The following is a 23,090-nucleotide window of genomic DNA, read 5'->3' as shown; positions in this document are numbered from 1 at the left end:
ATAAAATTTTTCATTAAACTGAACATTTAGCAATGTTTAACAACTTAAAATATATGGCATATATGTATATTTGTTTTAGCTCATTGTTCACAAACATAAATATCTGGTTTGTTATAAAAATAAGTTAATAATACTTCAAATAATTAAATAATAATTACACTTAAACGTTATTGTTATATGTTGCATACAGTTAACTAGAATTATAATATGGTTATAGCTATAATATGTAAAGGAAAACCTTATTTAATGAAAACACCAAAAACATATTTAAGGTTAATGAGGATAAAGAGGAGTATTTAAATTTGTTAATAATGTTGGGAAAGTATTGTGAATTTAACTTCTTTAAATTTTGTATAACTGAGCTGTTTATAAATTTATAATAAATGTTATGAATTTATGATAAAAATATTCTACAAAAAAAAAGTTGTAAATACATTATACTACATAATCAATACTATCATAATATAACTTACTATCTAAAATTTAATATCACATTTTAAATTCTATAATAGACAAAAAATAAATAATTCTCATTTAGAATACTTATTAAATTAAAAGTGTACTTAAAATCAGTCTTACTGAATAATAATTCTAAATAATAATAATAACAATAACATAAATTTACTAAACAATTATCTTGATATCAAGCAATCAGCAACATGATTCAAACCAAACTAAAATGTTAATGAGTTGTCACACTCATTAGCTGTATGTCCAAACACTATAAATATTAAAAAAAAAAAATCATTAACATTGGTTACATAATATAATAGATTTCATTAAAAATATATTAATATAAGGTAATAGAAAATTACTTACTATCACAACATACACAAAAAGGTTCATCAATCATTTTATTTGAACTATCATTAACCACTCTTCGTTTCCTTTGGAATTTTGGAGATTCTGGTTTTTCAGGACAATCTTCAGTATCGTGAGAATCAAATATTTCACATCTTTCGCAATAAAGACGAGTAGTTCTTAAACGTGTTTTTTTACTGTTTTGTTCTCTGGAAATAAATATACGGCAAATTTTTTATAAAATTATACTTAGATATATTTAAAAAAAACCATGTAAAACAACAAATCATAATAAAATTTACAACCAATCTCAATAAAATAAAATTTTATAAACAAATTTAGTGGTTCCCTAACTTTTTAACTAGCGGGGTACACTATTTCAGAAAAAATCAGCTGCAGTGTCATACCATGAATACCACGGTGAACACAAATAAAAGATGATAAATATTAGATCTTATTAACAAGGGCGAATATAAAAATGAATGTGCATATAACACATTCATATGTCATAAGTCATATAACCTTAAGACAAGCTTACATAAAATATATAATTACTTAAGGTTATACCTTATACCTACTTTGGATTCCATAATGTAAAAAATATGTAAAGAAATAAAGAAATTGTAAAGATTTTAGACTTGACTTAAGTTATATTAAGTTTGATTGTTATATTCAAATTAAATATGCTTTTTTTGCACATTTAAAAATAAAAATATTTAATAAAGCTATTACTAATGGCACAATTTCTAAAATCTTTTACATTAAAAAATAAAAAGTTATGTATTGTTATATACAAATAAAAGAAAACTGAGGAAATTTTAACCTTTACTGTTACATACATACATTGTACATACATACATGTTACATACATTTGGAATAATAATATAGTGGGAAGTATATTTTTTGATTATTTATTTAGAAATATAAAATATACCCAAAACATTTTTAGCAATAGTTTCCTGAAAATATGATTTAAACAAGTAAATGGGTGATTGAGTAGCCATACATAAAAAAACTTGGCTAGGTATCGCTCCCTTCCCCTTCAATAAAAAATATCTGGTGCCACTACTGCTTATTAATAACCATTTTAAAGCGTCCATATTAGTAAAAATATATAAAAGTTAATAACACTAATCAAAGCCGATCCTGGAAAGTTGAGAATATGCAAAGTGGTCTAATAGGTCAGTAATAATAAAACATATAACTTATAAGTATATTTCACTATAAAAAAAATAGTTTAGAATGTTTAGATAAAGTATCAATTTTCGGTTTGTACAAAATTGTTTTTTAGTAGGTTTAACTTATTATTATAAATAAAGTTATGACTAAAAAAAAGGTAGGTACTGCTCTGCTATATTATAGAAGTTAATGGATCACACTAATGGATGTGTAAATTCACTTTTTTTATCTTATTCAAAACTTATTCTGAGCATGAGACGGTATGTCAGCCTAGTATATTTATATTATATTTTTTGTAAATTGCAATCAGATAAACTATTTTATTGTACTATTAGTAATAGAGTAGGTTGAATTAATTTGTTTCAATAACACTGCATTTTGCATTATTATATCATTAGCATTTAATAATTATAATATAATATATTTATATCAAATTAAATTATTATTATTAACTTTTAAGTCAATACAACTTTAACATAAACAATTTTTCTGCTTAAAATCATCATTAAAAAATTAATAAAACCTATGAACAAAGAATTTGAAACAGACCAACAAATCTAAAAAAGTATTTAAGTATTTAAAATAAATAACTAAATACTTTTTTGTTAAAGAATTTAAATACCTATTTGAAAAACTTTTAATAAGTAATCTCTTCACAATAGGTTTGCTGTGACACTAACATACTACGCCAACATTTAGGAACTACTGATATACATTATACCACAAACTTAAAAAGGAAAGAAATTAATATTAAGTCATGACAATTATAATATTTCAGATACTTACACTCCAGAATCTAATATTTGTGTTTCTAGTGCTTCAATTTTAAATTTATTATCAGACACCTTAGCATGAAGATCAGCAATAATATTGTTTAACAAATTTATTTGCCAGTCTTTTTCCTCCAATATTTTTTCCGTTTCTAAACATAAAATTAACAATTTATAAAATATAAAATATTTGAATTTTATTTTAAATACTAAAATTACTAACCAGATTTAGTATCACTTTTAACATTTGTGGGAATAGAGTTATCATAACTAACTATTAATTTTTGAAGTGATTTTTTATCATTTTCTAAACTTTCACATTTAGTTTTGAATTCGGAATAACGATCATTTTCTGTTTTTAACTTGTTAATCTGATAATAACATTTAAAATTACTCATGTTAAATATCTAAATAATAAAGTATAAATATTTATTAATGTTATTCAAATTAACCTCTTGTTTCAATGATAGATTTTCACATTCCTTTAGCTTAACATTGTTCTTAGCCGTTTTGTACAATTTTTGATAATCTTCTTTTGAAATGCTATTAGGGTTTTTCTCACTAAATGCATAGAAAATTACAAACATATTAGCAATGATTAAACAGTATTTATAGATAAAGTATACATAATCATTAATCAGTAATTAATTAAAGAATAATTTAACAATAATAATATAATATTTAAACATTGTAAAACTTTTAGCCAAACAAATTTTATGTTAACTAAGGTTTTTATAATTTAAATATAATAATATATACCTCCTGTTTCAGTAAAAACTTAATAAAAATGTTTAAATTAAATATATTTTTTAAGACATAATAACTAGTAAACATTAAAATATGACATTCTTACATCTCATATTCAGAAACATCAGTTTCCATAACGGCCGATAACTTTTTATGTAAGCCTAATATTATTGAATTTAACATTTTAATTTCTTGATTTTTTTCTGCTAATAAATGGGCTTCTAAAAATAAAAATAATAAATCAGTCACAAATATAATCGAAACCCAAAATATAATACAATAAATTACCAGATTTATCTGTATTTTCATGAGTAATATTGTTTTTGGATTTTTCTGTATCTTTTAACTTCCAAGAATTCAACTAAACAAACACAAAGTATATATTTCTTATTAATTTTTGATAATGAAAAGTAGGTTGTCCAATAAATAAGGTAAAAAAATATACTATAATAAACTAATTAAAAATGAATTTATTACTTTAATATAATAAATTACATATTTTTTTGTTTATTTAGTCACCATTCAAATTGATACATTTTTCTCAACGATGAAATAACTTGAAAATACCATTTTGGAAACATGCAGCACATTTCTCATCGAAATATTAGGGAACTACATTTATGACTTCTTCATTTTGAAAATTAATTCCTTTTGAGTGTTTCCTTAGCAGACTAAACAAAAATAATCTGAAGGTGTCCGATCAGGTTTTGGTGAATGTTTTGATACTTCCGACTTGTATTTTTCAAGCCAAATTGGTTATTCCCGCTGAATGTGGGGTTGCATTGTCAGGCCCCGCTAAAGGAGTTATGCCCCGGGCCCCGCAAATTATAGGGACGGCCCTGTGCATTGTCATGCAGCAGTTTCACATGTTCTGAGTGTAATGGCTCTCTTCTTTTGAAACGAAATTTTTCTATCGTTTCCATGTAACTATCAGTATTTATTGTTTCATTTTCTTTTTATAAAAATTCAATCAGAAATTTCCCTGTGCATTTCAAAACAGAGAAACCATCACTTTTTTTTAAGGAAATTGTCTGTTTGAATTTTTTTGAAACTGATGATTTGGGATGCTTTCGAGCTATCAATTCTCGTTTTTTGCAAGAAATAAAATAATGAACTCATGTCTCATCACTTGTAATGAGGTGCTCAATGAAGCTTTCATTATTACAAACAAAATTCAAATTCTCTTGAGATGTCCGCTTGTATTTTTTTGTGGTCCACTTCAACGAAGCATTTTCGGAACCCAATTCGCACAAACTTTACGTAAATTTAATTTCTATTGGAAAATTTCATGCACAGTAGGTAGTCTCTGAGAGATCAAGTTGTGTGGCCATTTCCCTAATTTTGAGTTGTCTATTCGATCGTAGCAGTTTTTTGACCACCCCAATGGTTTCAGTGGAAGACATGCTTGTTGGTCACTATTTATTGCCTCATAAACAACACTTTCTCAACCAGAATTATATTTTGTACACCAAACCGATAGGTAAGGGTAGGTACACTTCTACGAGACATTACAAGTCGGCAGTGGGTTATAAGCTTTGTTTATATTTTGATTAATTTCAGTTGAAAAACATTTTGAAAATTAAAAAATTGAATGATGGCAATTATGTAACAGACGGAACACTAAAATTATAATACTTAATATAAGTCATAATACTCGTACACATAGAACATCGTTTGTTATCTAAATCGTCAATTCTGCCCATATTGGTCCATAGTTAATGCTAAAAATAACTTTGTACCTTATTTATCGGACAACCTATGTACATTATTATTACACATTATAATTTTTTTTCTATAATAATTTAAAGTATTTCAATAAAAAATATTATATTATTATATCTTGTAAAAGTATACAGTCTACCTATATAGTAAAGTAACTATTAATGTAAACAAATTCTGTGAATATATTTTTATTAAAAAAAAATTATTTTTAATACTAACCTCAGTTTGCAACACTAAAATTTGATTTTCTTTAATTTTTAAAATATTATAAGTTTCTTCATATTTTTTTTCAATGTTGTATTTTTCTTGCCTACCAAAAAATAAATAAAATAAAAACATTTTAAAAATCAGTTTAAATATTGTAATTAGTTAGCTCACATAATGTTATCATTCTTATGAAGTTGATTATTGTCAACTTCAATGCGTTCATTCAAACGATGATTTTCATCTGTTAGCTCTTGAATACGAAATTCCAAATGAGATTGGGCACTGTGACTTTTTTCACTAAAATACAAATTTAAAATAATAGAATATAATAGGGTTAACTAATTACATTAAATAGATAAATATGATTTGCATTATTTATTATTCTTACAAAAATTTGATTATTGGTTATCTGGTCTTAATATTTTTACTTACAGTAAAGCTTTTAACTGACTCAATTCATCATTACAAGAAACAACAGGTTTCAACTCTTGAGATATCTGAATTTTTAGATTTTCAATTTCACAGTTTTTATCATTTAATGTTGATCGTAACCTAGAACATTCAATCTGTAGTTCATCAATTTGTTTTTGAATATTTAATTTTTCACTATCTAATTGTTCAGATTCAGTTTTAGCTGTTAATTCAGTATTGAGAACTTGTTGTTTTTCAATAGTTTTAATCATTTCTTCTTTCATATTTATTTTGGATTTGTTTAATAAATCCAATTCAGTTTTATGTTGTAACACAGTTTTTTCCAACTCAAGTTTTAGTGCTTCTAAATGTGATGCCCGTAATTTCTCTTTTTCTAATTCGTTGATGATGGATTCTAATTTAAGCATCAATTCTTTTTCTTTATTATTTTCTGCAAACTCGTGTAATTGGGTTTTCAATAATTTAATTTCTGTATTTTTTTCATCCATGCATGATTTAATACGAGTGTCAAATGATATCTTTTCGGCGTTTAATTTATGTTCTATAGTTTTTACAAGCTCATGAACTTCATTTTCTTTTTCTTTGAGCCTCATACTAAAATCTTCTTTAGTCTGTGCAATAAGACTGTTTAACACTTCAACCTTTGAGTTCTTATCATCTATGATTTTAGTTTTTTCTTGGACATCTTTCTTCAATTCTATTATATCATGTTCTTGAGTTTTACTGATCTCCAACTGTTTCTCTAAATTTGACTTTGAATTGTCTAAAATATTAAGTTTTTCTATTAGATTAGAAATTTCCTTATTTTTTTCATCCAATGTGTGCATAGCATGTTTTTCTAATTCTAATTTTTCATGTAATAATTTTTCTTCCCCAACTTTTATAAGCTCCTTTATTTGGTCTTCTTTTTTTTTCAACTCTGAATTAAACTCTTCTTTACACAGCACAATCTTATTATTCAACTGTTCAATGTTTAAATTATTATCATTGATGAGATTTGTTTTCTCTTCAATTGATATTTTAAGTTCAGCTATTATATTTTCTTGTTTTTTACTGGTTTCAATTAATTGTTGCTCAAAATTTGTTTTGGAGCTCTCCAAAATATTAAGTTTTTCCATTAAATTGGAAATTTCTTCATCTTTTTTATCCAACAATACTTTATTTTGTTCTTCTATTTGTATCTTTTCATTAATTAATTTCTCATCTCCAACTTTTATAAGCTCATTAATTTTGTTTTCTTTTTCTTTCAACTCTGAATTAAACTCTTCTTTACACAGCACAATCTTATTATTCAACTGTTCAATGTTTAAATTATTATCATTGATGAGATTTGTTTTCTCTTCAATTGATATTTTAAGTTCAGCTATTATATTTTCTTGTTTTTTACTGGTTTCAATTAATTGTTGCTCAAAATTTGTTTTGGAGCTCTCCAAAATATTAAGTTTTTCCATTAAATTGGAAATTTCTTCATCTTTTTTATCCAACAATACTTTATTTTGTTCTTCTATTTGTATCTTTTCATTAATTAATTTCTCTTCTCCAACTTTTATAAGCTCATTAATTTTGTTTTCTTTTTCTTTCAACTCTGAATTAAACTCTTCTTTACACAGCACAATCTTATTATTCAACTGTTCAATGTTTAAATTATTATCATTAATGAGATTTGTTTTCTCTTCAATTGATATTTTAAGTTCAGCTATTATATTTTCTTGTTTTTTACTGGTTTCAATTAATTGTTGCTCAAAATTTGTTTTGGAGCTCTCCAAAATATTAAGTTTTTCCATTAAATTGGAAATTTCTTCATCTTTTTTATCCAATAATACTTTATTTTGTTCTTCTATTTGTTTCTTTTCATTAATTAATTTCTCTTCTCCTACTTTTATAAGCTCATTAATTTTGTTTTCTTTTTCTTTCAACTCTGAATTAAACTCTTCTTTACACAGCGCAATCTTATTATTCAACTGTTCAATGTTTAAATCATTATCTTTAATAGTTTTAATTTTATCTTGAATTATTTCATTTAATTGTGTCAAATCTTGTTCGTGTAATTTACACATTTCTAATTGTTTTTCTAAATCTTGTTTTATATTTTCTAAATCTGCAATTTTTTTGTGGAGTATTGAATTTTCTTTATCTTTTTCATCTAATATAACTTTGGTTTTTTCTTCTAATGACAATTTTTCTAATTTCATCTTTTCTTCTCCAATTTTTAACAATTCCTTAATTTCTTTTTCTTTTTCTTTTAGAATAACACCATACTCATTTTTGGTCTGTGTAACAAAATTATCTAATTCTTTAATTTTTATTTGACTATCATCTATAATTTTATTTTTTTCTTTTATTACCTCATTTAAATTTTGAATATCCTGGATGCATATTTCATTAGAAACTAATTTCTCTTCGAGATTCAACTTTAAATTTTCCAAAAACTTTAATTTTTCTAAAAGATTCAAATTTTCTGACTCACTTGCTAATTTTTCATTACTTAATAATTCCAATTCTGACTTAAATGATTTATAATTTGATGCAATATTTGCTTCTAATTCATTAATTTTGTTTTGTAAATCTTTAATAGTCGTTTGATACTTTAAAGTTTCATTTGTTAATTCAGTTTGTAAATTAGCATTACTTAAATCTTGTTTTTGTTTTTCTGTTAATGTCAATTCAAGTTTATTGGATAGGGTATTTATTAGTTCATCTTTAGTAGCTAATTCTAAACTTTGGCATTTTAATAAATTATCTCGTTCTCCTTCTAACTGTAATATTTGTTTTTTCATAGAATCTAATTCATTTTGTTTTGATAAAGTTAACTCATTTAATGTTTTTTTAAGATTTTCTATTAAAATATTATTTTGTTTCAATTTATTTTCTAAGACATTTGTTGTATTTGTTGCTTCTTTCACATAATTTTCATGCTTTTCTTCTAAAATAGATTTTTCAGATCTTAAAAATGTTAATTCATTTTCAATAGTTTTTAGTTTTGTAGTAAGTTCTTTTTCTAATTCATTTTTATTTAAATCTTGTTGAAGTTCTAAATCACTATATTTTTTCTCTAAATTGGCTATATCATTTGTTTGATCTTGTATAGATTTTAATGCTGCTTTTAATTCCATATTTATATTTTGGTTAATATTTTCAAGTTTTTCAAGTTTTTCAAGATTTTTTTGTTGAAGATGTTGTATTTCTTGATTTTTATTTTCTGATAAGCTTTTTAATTCTTGTTTGAATTCATTTTCAATTTTGATATGATTCTCTTGAGTTATTTTCATACATTGTTCTTTTTCATCAATGATTACTTGATATTCATTTTTTAATTTTGATAACTCGTTTTTTAAACTATTTACGATATCATCATGTTCTTCATTTTTTAATGCACTCAAACATTTTATACCTTCGTTTAATTGGTCAATCATCTCTTGATTCTGTTCAATTTTTTTTTCTTTTTCTTCTATTATTTTGGTTAGTCGTTCTGTGGTAGCAGATAAATTTTCATTAGCTTCTTTTAATAAACGCTCATGATTTTGAGAATTTTCATTCAATGTTTGACGTAATGTATTTAAAATTGCTTCTTTATCAACTACTTCTGAACTTAAATTGGACACAGATTTTTGTAATTCATCTTCATTATTGTCTATTAATTTTTTTAGGGTTTCTAACTCTTCTTTTACTCTACATAATTCTTCTTCTTTTTCAAAAATTTTCATTGTCTCTTTTTCTATATCTTTAGCTAGATTTCGTTCTTTAGTCAAATCTAATTCTAATTCTTTAATTTTTATTAAAAGTTCAGCATTTTTATTTTGTAATTCAATATTGACAACATTTTGTTCTTCATTGGTAAACTGTAAATTTTGAACTTTTTCTTTTTCATCATCTATTTGTTTTTTTATATTATCTAATTGATTTTGTAGCATTATTATACCATTGACTTGAATTTCTGACGGTTGTTCAGACTGAGCCTTAAAAAAAAAAAAAAAAAATTAAACTACCATATTGATAATACAAGACAGTACTTTAATAACCTATAATGTTATAACTTACTTTTAATGTTTCTTCCAATCTTTTTTCAGCTACATCAGCTTGATTAGCTGCTTTAATAACTTGTGAACGAAGAAGTTCATTTTCATTTTTCATTTGAGTTAATTGTAATTTTAATCGATCCATATCTGATACTTTCAATGGCTAAAATAAAATACCATTATACAATTTAATAAACATTTACACACATCCAAGACAACAATAATTTTGAGAAATATTTATTATATATTGTTGTATGATACATAAGCTTTAAATAACCAATAAGAATTTTTTCTATTATTACACTTGACTAAATTACTATCACAAAAATATTATAACTTTAAACTAAATAATTTGAATATTTGTTCACTATTTAGTTTTTAATAATATATTTTTTATTTAGGAAATAAGTTTAAAACGCTTTTGAAACTGAATTTTGTAAACAAAATAAAATTTCCTTATTTATTGTCCTAAACTGGCATATTACATATAAGATGTAGCAAATTATGATTTAAGCATTGATATTACTGTAAAAACATTGTGTTAAATATAGAAAAATAATTAAGATATATTTTGTTCCTAAATTTTAAATTCAACTTTAAATAAATTATTTTATAACTTATTACTTTATATGGCTTATTATGTATAAAATATTATAATTTACTAAGACAAATCTTAAACAATTAAAAATACTCGTGTATCAAACCATAATTCAAGGAATAAAAATTCATATCTTATGATTTAAAAATTGATACTTTTAAGATAAGTTTATCTTTAATACAAATTCCATTCAATTAAAATATAGAAATTCTAAGATATTAATGCAAGCAATCTGTCCTCTATTCAATTAGACATGAGCAAATAATAAATATTAAATTAATATATTGAAGATCATACTTTAGAGCTTCCAATTTACAAACATGTGTTTTTATTAACACGGTTAAATTGAAAATAGTGATTAGTCATCAGAGAATCAGTGCTTGAATTGGAAAAAATTAAATAGAGGATCTCAATCCAACAATTTAAAAATTGCGTTCCAATTGCACAGTGGGGGACTTGGCCCTCCCCCCTCTTATCAACCTTACAGATATTTTAATTCTACCTTCATACTAGTCCACAGAATAGATATGTACAATAAATTATAGGCCATGAATAGTGTGATGTTGTATTTAATTAATAAACAAACTACAAAAAAAATAAATAGGGCCATAGAAGTGATAATAATAATAATAATAAATAATTAAATTTGATTTTATTATATTATAAATTGAAATTCACATTTTAATAAAAATTATTTTGGACCCTCGTTCCTATGAAAAAATAAAGTTGGGGTACGCAAAAAAAAATAGTAGGGGAGCTCCATTTTCTTGCGCACCCCCCCCCCCCTAATTCAAGCACTGCAGAAAATTCATAAATTTTCTTTGTATAACATATGTATAATTTAAATTATTTTAAAGTTTTAAAATAAATGTTTTGTTTAAATTAAACAATTCATTGTTGATGTTCTTTATACTTATTTAATATGTACCTACAATTTGATAAGGAAGTATTGATAGTTATTTTTACATATTATATGTATTATTAATTGTTTGATACTTAAAAATACTAATTTAGAGGGATATAACAAGTAAATTGACAATTCATATTTAAATAAAAATGAATAGACACCATTATAATTTACAAATTCATCAAGAATCACCCATTTTTAAATACATAATATACAAATGATATACTTAAGTATGATGATAGTTTAATAATTAAATTATTCTTAATTTACTGATTGCTGTAGTGATAGTTTTCAATTCAGACTATACCTAAGTATCAGAATATGGTACTACTATATTCTAGCATTTGATCAAAATACAATATTTTGAAAAATTATATTTGTATTTTCTACTTAAACTATGAATTATAAAATTTGATTTAATTGGTAATGTATTAAACTTTTTTATTATTAAATTCCATATGAATTTAAGTATATATATATGTATATAATTTATGTTTAAATATAAACATGCGGAATGATAAAAACCCAAAAAATTTAAATATGTATCTTTTTATTTAATAAAGTATACTGAATTTTTTTCATAGACAAATGGGTCAACCTACCTAAAGGCAGTAATGTCTTACCTTTAGTTTTAATTTGTGGTGCATCTATCAAAAGGAATAATGAAGAGTTGTTCACATTTCTGTTTATATAAATATATACTTTTATGTCTATATTTAAAAATATTAGAATATAAAATTAATTTATAAAACACATTTTTTAATTTTTAATTTTTTGAGTATACCACTAGAATAGATACATACTACATAGATTTATGGCAAAATTCGCTTTATAAAAGGGTCTTTTACATATGTACTAACTTCTTCCAACCAAACATATTTTCGAATTTGACCACTAATTTTATATTATCTTAAATAAATAGCCCTTCATAAATTGCCAACATCATATTTTTTAAACTAGAACACTTAAAGTTAAAGCATAAAATATTTTAGAATTTAGATTGAACTAATTGAAATATTAAACATGAAAATCAGATAAAAATATAATTGAGTTTATGGACAGAAAAATTAATTAAACTTTACAAGACACACAATATCACATTAAATAACTTAATTACCATGAAGTACAATATAATGGTAAAAAATCACAAGGATTTCAAGGCAGGATAAATGAAAATATACAAATGAAAATTATTTTCATTACTTGGTGAAAAAGAAAACATAAAAAATAAAAAAAATGTAACAAATAGAAACAAAAAAATATAACAAACAATAAAATTAGATATAAAGTTAGAATAGTCTAATAAAAATGTGGAACAATAAATTAAGATTACATTTATTAATAATTTGATTTAATGATTTTATCTTGTAGTGCATTTGTTAATAATTTAGACTTTGGTGTTTAAAAATAAATAAAAACATTGCATTAATGTTTATACCAATAATCAAATATATGTTTTAGTTTATACAATAAATGATGGTTGATTTAATAATAACCAGATTCCCATTGCGGATGATAGGTTTCCACAAATCTCACTTCTGACTAGAAATTTTAACAAAATAATTAATATTTTATTTAAGTATTAAAAAAATAAATTATAACCTATATTCAAAACAAAATATTATTTTTTATTACTTACCAAATTTGCGTTGTTCAAAATCATTAAAAAAAAATTGAATTACTCTGTTATTGAACATTAATTTATTTTTGGTTTTAATAAAAGTTAATTTTCCTTCACCGGTATTGGATATAAAATATAATATAAAAAATTATCAAATGCTTCATATTTATGTTTTCTTAGTTATTTAATAACCACATTATTTATTATATTATAGCAGTATTAAACTATATTAATCAGTTATAATAATTATTCTAATGAGTTCTAATTTAAAGCTTATGTATCATTTAGATATTTGAATAAAATTTCCATTTAGTTATGTATAATACTATTTTAAATTAAAAATATACTACTTACTATAATATTATAATAATTATTAGTTAAACACAGTTTGTTTAATTGTTCCGTTTTAAGATCACCATCTACTAAATATTTTATGTACAGCAAACGTTTCATTGTATTTTTTATTTTATAGTTAAATTAATCAAATTAAGTAAAACATAACCTATTACAACAATCAATAAGGAAATGTTTTAATAAAGTCCAAAACAAATTTTTACTCAATAGAATAAAATGAAATCGTAAATTGACTATAAATTGATATTACAGTAGCCTCGATAGTCCAGACGAATTCAGACCGAGCATCGTCCGGATTAACGATTCAACTGAATTACTGGAAGTTTTTCAAGATAACCTACTCAAATGACTAAGGGCCAGTTGTACCGTTGCGTGGTTTAACATTAATTAGCTAATCGGTAATCAAATATTAATCCTTGATTAAATGTCCGAGTGTTGCACGTTGTACGGTTGACAATTTGGGTATGTACTTGCCTATGGGCAAGACTCTGTTCACCCAAAAATGACTTTTTGCTGTTCGCCCAAGAATATTACAGCACTTTTTGATCACATTTTTATAATACACACTTTGGGAATCATTTTATTATTTATTTGTGTAGATTAATTTTATATAGCCATTTAGCATTACCTCCACAACATTTTTATTTGTGGCACCTTTATATTTATTGCATTTTAAATTACAAAAATAGGTAAATTAATAGGTGGGTAATAAAAATGAATAAATTGTTTTTGTCAATAATAATATTTTGTAGATTAATTGGGTTCCAGGAATTAAAAATAAAGTTAAATAGGTTCATTGTATTTACGATCAAATGGATTTATATGCCGTCCGGATTACCACATTCATTGGATTATCGGAAGTCCGGACTATTGAGGCTTTACTGTACTAGTTTTGATAATTAAAAAAAAAAGCTTTGAAATTTTCTAATAGGTCCATTAAATTTGGGTATATTAGTTGTTTTGTTATAGTCTCATTAGACTCATTGACCAGTGCACTCACACCTTTAAAGTGTACAATTGGATATATCACCAATAATTAATAATAAGTTCATAGTTAAAAGTTAAATTAAATAATAAATACTTATAGACAGATGACACACATTTCATTGGCATCTTCTTGTTTTTTGTAATATATACATAATAGACAATAAAAAAGTAAGGTTTTAGCTTAGTATGCATGGTAAGCAAAAAGCATGAATATTTACATTTATATGTCTGCATCAATAAAATAAAGCTACAAATATATTTTTTTTAAGTATGAACAACAAAATTTTTTTTTGAATATTTAAATCAGTGTGGATGATGCATATTCTAAGATACCATATTTAGTCATTTTTAAATAATAAACTTGAATAATATTAATGAGGTATTTATAAATGGATCTATAACTAAACTTTAATAATGATGTTCAACAATATTATTAAAATAAATTATTGGATATACTTTTAAAAATATAAATTTTACCTTCACCGAATAATTTTACTGTTTATAACATATACTTATAATGCAATTTCTCATATAAACTACTACACAAAATACAATGACTATTATTTTCTGTTTAGGACAATAATTCACTTTATTAAATATTAAAAGCAATCAAAGCTCATGCAAAATACCTTGTAGCATAAAGAGGCAACTCCAAGTCTTACCCGAGTTGGTATTGATGACATAGTGTTTGTTGTAATACCACTGACCATAGATCCATTCATAGAACCTGGTGAACGTTTTGCCTTGTGAATAGCACAATTGGTTGACATTCGACTGGCAGACATCGGAGATTTGGAAACTTTAGTAATTGGAGTAAATAAGCCAAATTTATCTTCACATTCAAAATATCTAAAACAAAAATAGAATAATTTTAATTTTAAAAATATTTACAATAAACAACTAAATTACTTGATTCCTTCCACTGTTCCATTATTTTTTCCAAGAGGATCATCTAATTCAATACCACACCATTCTCCTGGTGCAAATTGAGTTGCGCCACGATACCTCAGAACTCCCAATTTAGATCCTTGCCCACTGCTGATAATAACACGATCACCAATTTTTAAATCACTGCTACTTTTGACTATAGGTGTTTGACTAATACCTACAACAAAATGTATATTATGTACATAATATCAATTATTAATATAAAACTGTTATACATTTATAAAAAAAAATACGGGGTACTTAAGTAACCTTTGCAGTACTCTAATGGAAATTTGAATTCAATGATAAATAATTGTATACGTTAGAAAATAATTATGAGTGGTGACGTTCTAACTTTTAAGTACATAACAAATGATTATTTTAATAATAATATAAAAATTAAAGTGTGTTATTTTTTCCCCTAATACCTGAAATTTTGATCATGTATTCTTTATATTTTTTAATCATTGCAAGAAACACTTTGGAGAAACCTTTATTCAATTTTCAATTTTTTTTTTTTACTCATAAACCAAAATATTATCATACATAAGTCTAATAAAAAATGTTATGGGGTGAATATTTAAAATGTCTAAATAGCTCAAAATATTTTAAAACAATTTTAAGCATGTATTAAAAGTGTCGGGTTTCAATAGGAATTTGTTTTTAAATCATGATTAAATCCAACTGATTTTCTTTAGTTTTTTCCTAAGTGTTTTATGTTTTGTGAGTATTTTGAAAAGAAATTTAAAATATCAACTTTTGACAACCCCTCTTCCCCAAAGTACAAACAAGATCTAGTTTGCTATCAGAAACCTATATTGAAATTTATTTGGACTATTTAGAGCATTTTTTCTATAAGAAAAAGTTTCTTCACACACATAAAAAAAAATTATAAAAAAATAAATCATTACAATTTGTACAGCCAATCACTCCACTCAACATTTAAAATAATAGAGAAAATAAAAGGTGCAATCTGAGCAACTTAAGCAGTTTATAGATTTTTATATTTTAAATGCTTTTAATGATTGTCAAACATGTAGTTTATGTTTTTGAAAAATTAAAAATGATAAAAAAAACAACAGATAAAAAAGTGTATACAAACTCAAGTTTTGTTATATTTTTTTTAAACAAAATGAAAATAAGCATATTGATAATAATAATTCGAGTTTTGCTCTTAATATTTTTGTCTTTTAATGTAGTAATTTATTTACCCACTTCAATAACCTACACAACAGAATCATGCTTATTTTACTTACTTTTTGGGGCAGCTTTGGTAGCTGTTACAGTAGAACCTTGCCGTTTAGGCATTGGAGTTGAAAACCCTAATGGTTTAGTTGCAGCAAACGAATTTTGAACCATAGAATCTTCAACAGAACTCAAAGGAGCAGAGGTAAGATTAGTCAAACGAGCAAATATGCCTTTTTTTGGTTCACATTGAAAATATCTTGTTCCACTTACGGATCCATCATTTTTACCTAAAATAAAATATATTATATAACCCAATAACATAACTCGTATATTATCAAATTACCAATTGGTTCGTCAAGTACTACACCAGCCCAATCCCCGTTTCCAAAATTAGTTTCACCTATATAGGCGATTTGCCCAGGTTTAGTTCCACCCACCCAAATTCGATTGCCGATGATAAATTTGTCCGTATCTTCCGTAAGAACAACACTGTTTCCTAGAAATTATAAAACTATCCAAGTTATTTCTTAATATAATTAGGTACGCAAATAAATAATGTATAAGCCGCATGATGGATATTATATATTACAGTAAAAAGTGATGATTATTTAAACGAACACATACATAATGTGTTTAAAATAAAGATAATAAAACAAACCTGAACTCCGTCTTACACCAGCTTCACTAAGTCTACGTGCATCTCCTATGAAAGAATCTGAACCGCCTAATATAAAAGCAACATGAAAAACTAAACTACTTACACACATAAAAAAAAGCTGCAACTTACTAGATAATTTGCGCTCATCTGTCGGCTTTTTATTAAAACCATTGTGTTTGCTAACATACGCCATATCTAATAAATTACAAACATAAAACAAAAATGCAACATGCAAATAATATCAAAAGCAATAATAAACAATTATTAGTTATAAAATATTAGTTATACGTAAATATCTAAAATTCTAAAAATCCTAACGTGCTTACAAGGTGGGCTAAACATACTTTATAACTTCAATGAAACCCTTTTATTCTTAAGGAACTCAACATTAATAAATTACAAAATATAAATTTTAAAAAATGGCTTGAAAATGTATACTATAGATGTTATAGACGAATTGAAAATGCTTATGCTGCAGTTGAAAAGGTAACTTAAACTGCAATTTTATAACCACACTTTTTTTTTTACTTTTAAAAGAAGTGGAACATTTTTTTTTTTTGAGACATTTTTTAATTTTTTCAACGAAGTCAGCGCATGCTTGTATGTATGCCCTTACTCAATTATAAAAATTGTATTACAAATTTAAATAAGCCAATAAAATACATAAAGAAATCTTAACATTTTCCAAAATAGAAAGAAATAATTTGGTTAAGGGAATAAAAATTAACTCTAAATAAGTTAAATGCTAAAAAACTACGAGAAATAAAGCACTGCCAAAACCAAATTATTTGTAATAATTAATAAACCATATTAATACAAATAAATAATGAGTAATGAGTAATAACATAATGATTAATGAATGACCCAAATTATTTATAAAATACCTACTAACAATAATCTAGGTAATTGTACTTTGATATTTAAATAATTTTACGGTTAAAATACTAGGAAAAAATGTAATTATTTCAAATTTCACACACGATTTATATTATTATATATTATAGATTGTTATTTAGGTATTTTATAGTTTACACATCCAAAAATTATAATTACCTGTACTTTTTTTTACACTTGAACCTCCGTCTAGTCTGGTTGCATTAGAGCTTACTCCATCTGGAATGACATGGCATTAAATAATTATTGTTATTAGATTGATCATAATCAATAATGACAATAGGATGGTGGGATTATAGTTAAAGATCAGTAAATGTGGGTACGCCAGTGAAAATTAAATGGCCTAAAATGAACTTAACAATCTTTATTACAACCATCGTTTGAAATATTTATACCTAAAGTATTAACATTTTCAATAATATTTTCTCGTTGATTATAGTATTTTAAATTTAAATTAATACAAGTAGGTCATAAGTTTAAGATCACCCACCAAATAAAACAAATGTAGGCGTATATATACTAGTATATGCATGCCTGTAACCTATAGTGTAGGACGATGTTCTATTTTCTCTGTGTGTTTATTCAAACAGGATATAAACATAAAAATTATAGCACTACATTGTATGAATATTTTTATCCTAAGGAATACGATATAGCTTATGTTTTATACTTCTATTCTAGTTTCATATCTATTATATATTTAATAACAATATATTTTAATTTATTTAACAGCCATCATAAAGTACGGGCCATGCTTAAAATATATTATAAATTATAAAAAACAAAATTAATTATCATTGTTATTATACCTATATGAATTTCAAAAAAACTATTCACTATGTTAAAATAATAAAATATGTACAAGTATATTAAAGTTTTAATAAAATAGTGAAATAATGTAATTTTTACGACTACGAAATATTTATTTCCAATTTTTTTTCATATTGCTAGTTTTAAAAGGGTATTATTTATAACTAGATTTAAATCAATATTATATATTAGGTAAGATAAATTAATAATTATGATTTTTGTTATTCGATTATTATCATTGTTATAATATTCTTTTAGGATATCCGTAATATATTAATTATGATATATTTTTGTTAATTTTAGTTATATTATGAGTATTTAGTTATTATTATAAAACAATACATTCGAGTTAATTTTAAATATTAAAATATATTAGGCTTACCAAAAACATTTTTGGGTTAAAATTCTAAAAATATAAAATAAGTATGTATTCAAAAATATAAAAATAAATATAATATACGTATTAATTTTGGAAAATAACAATATTACCATTTTTGAAATTAAATACCTTTCAAACAATGTACCTATTTATTGAATATTATAAAATATATTTTAAAATCATCTATTTATATTAAAATGTATTATAATTCTACCATCTGCTCTGCAGAATAAATCCAAATGTCTTGGTATAATTGTCTCTTCGAATACAGGATTCGGCATCGCATACATAGGTACTTAAAATACCAATACTGTACACCAAACTGAACTGTCCGAATATTTACAAAACAACACCTGACTAAAGAACAACAACTAATGATGACCATAACCTTGTAAGCACAGGTGCACAGTAGGTCGCCTACGAACTTTTCCTCTGTGAAGGAGGTGTTGCAGGAGTGGCCCCCCTTCCAAGATATTGATATGTGTTTATATGTCCATGGTACATCCGAACTCAATATATCATTACACTATATATTTCAACACATCCTGTAATAATTATAAAGCCTATACAATATACAGTCTATTCCGTATATTAAACACAGTAACGCAATAACTGCCATTTCGGTAGTATACTAATTTTACTTTGAATGTTAATAGGTAATATAAGTAATTACTAAGGTACTAACTATAATTCTTAATTTAAATGAATAGGTACCTATAACTACTTTTCATTCTTTCCTTTTAAAGGTCTTAATGTTTTTTTTCAACTTTTTTCGACCATAATTGCAATAACATTATAACGTTAATATTATTTAAGATAAAAACTGACTCACCAAGTTTGATGGAAGATGAACTGGGTAACCTCGACACTCCCATTGTGGGAATTTTGGTCGGTGGTCGTAAACCAGACGTCTTAATTTCCTTATTTTCAGAGTTTTCACTCATTTTTAATAGTATGAACAAACTGTTATAAGTTTATTAAAAATAAATCACAAAAAACTATAAACTTTTAAAATTATCGATTGAACAATTTAAAACACAAATATAAATAGAACAATACGAACCAAACATATTTTTTAATATTAAAAATCAAAAGTAAAAATGAAATATTAAATAATTTGTATTTATATAAAACGCACAGCACACCTGAAAAAATACATAAATAAAATTATTATAACACTTTTAAATAACAAATAAACTTAAATACGTAGGTGTATATCTATATAAAAATTACAAAATATAAACGGTACATTATCGTCACTATAATCTAAGATATATTTGTACATATAAGATACTCATTATTGTGTTCTTATCCTAAAACAAAAAACGTATACATCGTGGTTTTTTATAAAAACAATTTTATCTTTAAGTTATCAAAATAAAAATATTTGGCAAAACACACTAGATAATTTGCCAAATTTGTTTTTATATTTATATGGTGGCTTTCAAACACAGACGCCCACTTATGACATTATATTAACAAAACAATAGTAATTATCAGTTGTAAAATTGAGTATGTCAAATTTTAACACTTTGTCTTTGTCGGTAAGTATACCTCCTACACATCTCATTACCAATACATTATAATTATAAATAAATAAAAATCATTACTAAACAGTTATTTGCATACAAAAATTAGTTGCTTGTTAATTTAAAAATTAAAAATTATACAAATAAACAAATAAGCACATTATTATAATTTATATTAAAAAATTAAATTAGTTATCAGATAAAGAGCCTTTTATTATTGCTTGTGTTTTTAAATATTAATATATTATTCAACACGAATCAGATAACCTATTAATAGTAACTAAATGAAGACTTTAACCACCCGCCCACTCATAGTAATACCCTACATAAAGTGTATGACTATAGCATAGTTCAGTCATTTTTACTTATTGGCACCTAAGTCAAATTTTCTACAAGAGAACCATATGCAATAAAATCCTTCGCGTCTATGATTTGCATTTAATTTTTTCCTAAATCTTATTAATATTTTACACATAGTTAAGTAATAAGATTACAATTAAAATAAGGACAATATTCAGCATTGTAATATATTCCACTCACCACCGTCGTGATGTTCGACATATCAAAAGATGCAAATAAATAGAAAAATTAAGAGATACATTAAGAGGACGCCATACTCGTATGTGTTGTCTCCGTCTTAATAGCATACATCATACATCATAGCAAATTTGTGTTCTGCAGAACCCGTATGTTGTTAGCTAATATTGGAATCAATTTACCATACTAAACTTAAAGGTAAAATTTCTTAAGAATATTATCTAGGGCATCACGGAGGCTTTTATTGTTGTTTTAATTTTAAAGTGAGTTATATACTATTGGCGATTGCGCGTTACGAACGAGGTAACGCGAAATCGCCAATAGCTTTATAAAATATTAAAACTTTAAAATGCTCATTTTAGAATAAAAATATCAATGAAATCTCACTTGATGCCCTAGATAATATTCTTACCTTTAAGTTTGAAAATAGGTAAATTGACTCCAATATTAAAGCTAACAATATAAAATTGGTTCTGCTGAACGCAAATTCGCTATGAATACGATAGTAAGACGGAGACAACATGCGGGTATAAATGAGACGGATACAAAGACGATCGATAAACAACAATTTTAAGCATAAGGCATAAAAATGACTGTATTCTTGATTTATTTATAGACATGGTAATAAATAAATGTATATCAAAAATAAAATAAACAACGCCGTAATTACATGCTTATAGCATCACTGGTCCTAAATTCAATAAATGATCTTATATATAAAAATTTCGTGTCACAATGTTTATCCGAGATGAACTCCGGAACTACTGGACCGATCTTGATGAAATTTTTTACACTATGTGTAATTTGGTCCTAATTAAAAGATAGGATAGTTTTTATCTCAATTAAGGCCTCAATATTTTTGCATTGCAATAATTTTGAAAAGAAAGTTATAGAATTATTCAATTGTCAATAATAGATAATATTTCTCAAATATAATTAAGTTAATAATGTATATTTTGGATATTATTTTACATTCTAATATACAACAAAAACAATTATAAAAATTTAAAATAGTCTCAATCAGCGGCGGATTGGCCCACCGGGATATCGGGAAAGTTCCCGGTGGGCTGGTTGTCGTATTATAACTCTGGGCCGATACATATTTTGAATTATAAATTTTATAAAAATAATTTATTTAAGTATATTGTATTTAATTATAAAGTAAGATTGTTATAAAAACCTAGAGTAAATATCGGATAATAAATAAAAGGCGGAGTCCAAAATTTAAGGGAAAAAAACAAAAATTACTTGCGGATTCGGCTAAGTCATGCTAAAATATTCGCTTTATAATGTCTAATCAAAACGTAAAAAATAAAGCAATGGAGGTAAGCAATTTAAAATATTAAGGATTTTACCTATTAGTTATTCTTATCTCAATATAATAATGATCATGATGAAATTAAAGACAAAGTTTGTACTACATTATCATCATGTAAAAATTATGCTGTATGTTGCTTCAATGTATTTACATAGTATAAACTTTATTGGGATGCATATAGCAAATTAACTTTGGTTTACAAGTATCTTCTTACACTTCCATCAACACAAGTAAATATTAACTTATAATTCATTTATGAGTTAAATTAAGTCACTATAAGCATTATAAAATATTAAACTTTTGTTTCATTTTAGGTTGCATGTGAAAGGTCTTTATCGGTTCTTAAAAATATAAAAACAAGGCTTAGAAGCACTTTAAATGAATCAAAGCTTGATGCTTTTATGCTTATGGCTGTGGAAAAAAATTGTTTGAATAGCTTAGATATAAATGAGATTATTGATGATGTAAAACAAAATAGTGATTTATTAAAATAAGAATTATCTTACTAA

General features: G+C 24.6%; 1 protein-coding gene and 1 pseudogene across 1 annotated transcript; one reads left to right on the top strand and one right to left on the bottom strand.

Annotated features, from left to right (window-relative positions):
- Positions 1-562: 562 nt before the first annotated feature.
- Positions 563-20,250, bottom strand: LOC113555458 (CAP-Gly domain-containing linker protein 1-like). Its single transcript, XM_026959758.1, has 19 exons — positions 20,030-20,250; positions 18,168-18,227; positions 17,244-17,309; positions 17,115-17,180; positions 16,800-16,952; positions 16,525-16,743; positions 15,251-15,446; positions 15,004-15,190; positions 9,897-10,037; positions 5,859-9,814; positions 5,598-5,723; positions 5,439-5,529; positions 3,786-3,858; positions 3,604-3,718; positions 3,203-3,311; positions 2,974-3,121; positions 2,767-2,902; positions 820-1,010; positions 563-721 (listed from the first exon to the last, which is right to left on the bottom strand). The coding sequence occupies exons 1-19, from the start codon at positions 20,139-20,141 to the stop codon at positions 675-677; spliced, it is 6,192 nt and encodes a 2,063-aa protein (XP_026815559.1). The 5' UTR covers positions 20,142-20,250; the 3' UTR covers positions 563-674.
- Positions 20,251-21,998: 1,748 nt separating this feature from the next.
- LOC113557733 lies at positions 21,999-23,090 on the top strand (annotated as a pseudogene).

Source organism: Rhopalosiphum maidis, chromosome 1 (assembly GCF_003676215.2).
Source record: "Rhopalosiphum maidis isolate BTI-1 chromosome 1, ASM367621v3, whole genome shotgun sequence".
Lineage (NCBI taxonomy): Eukaryota > Metazoa > Arthropoda > Insecta > Hemiptera > Aphididae > Rhopalosiphum > Rhopalosiphum maidis.
The sequence above is the reverse complement of the archived record's forward strand: the minus strand, read 5'-3'. Positions and strand labels throughout refer to the sequence as shown.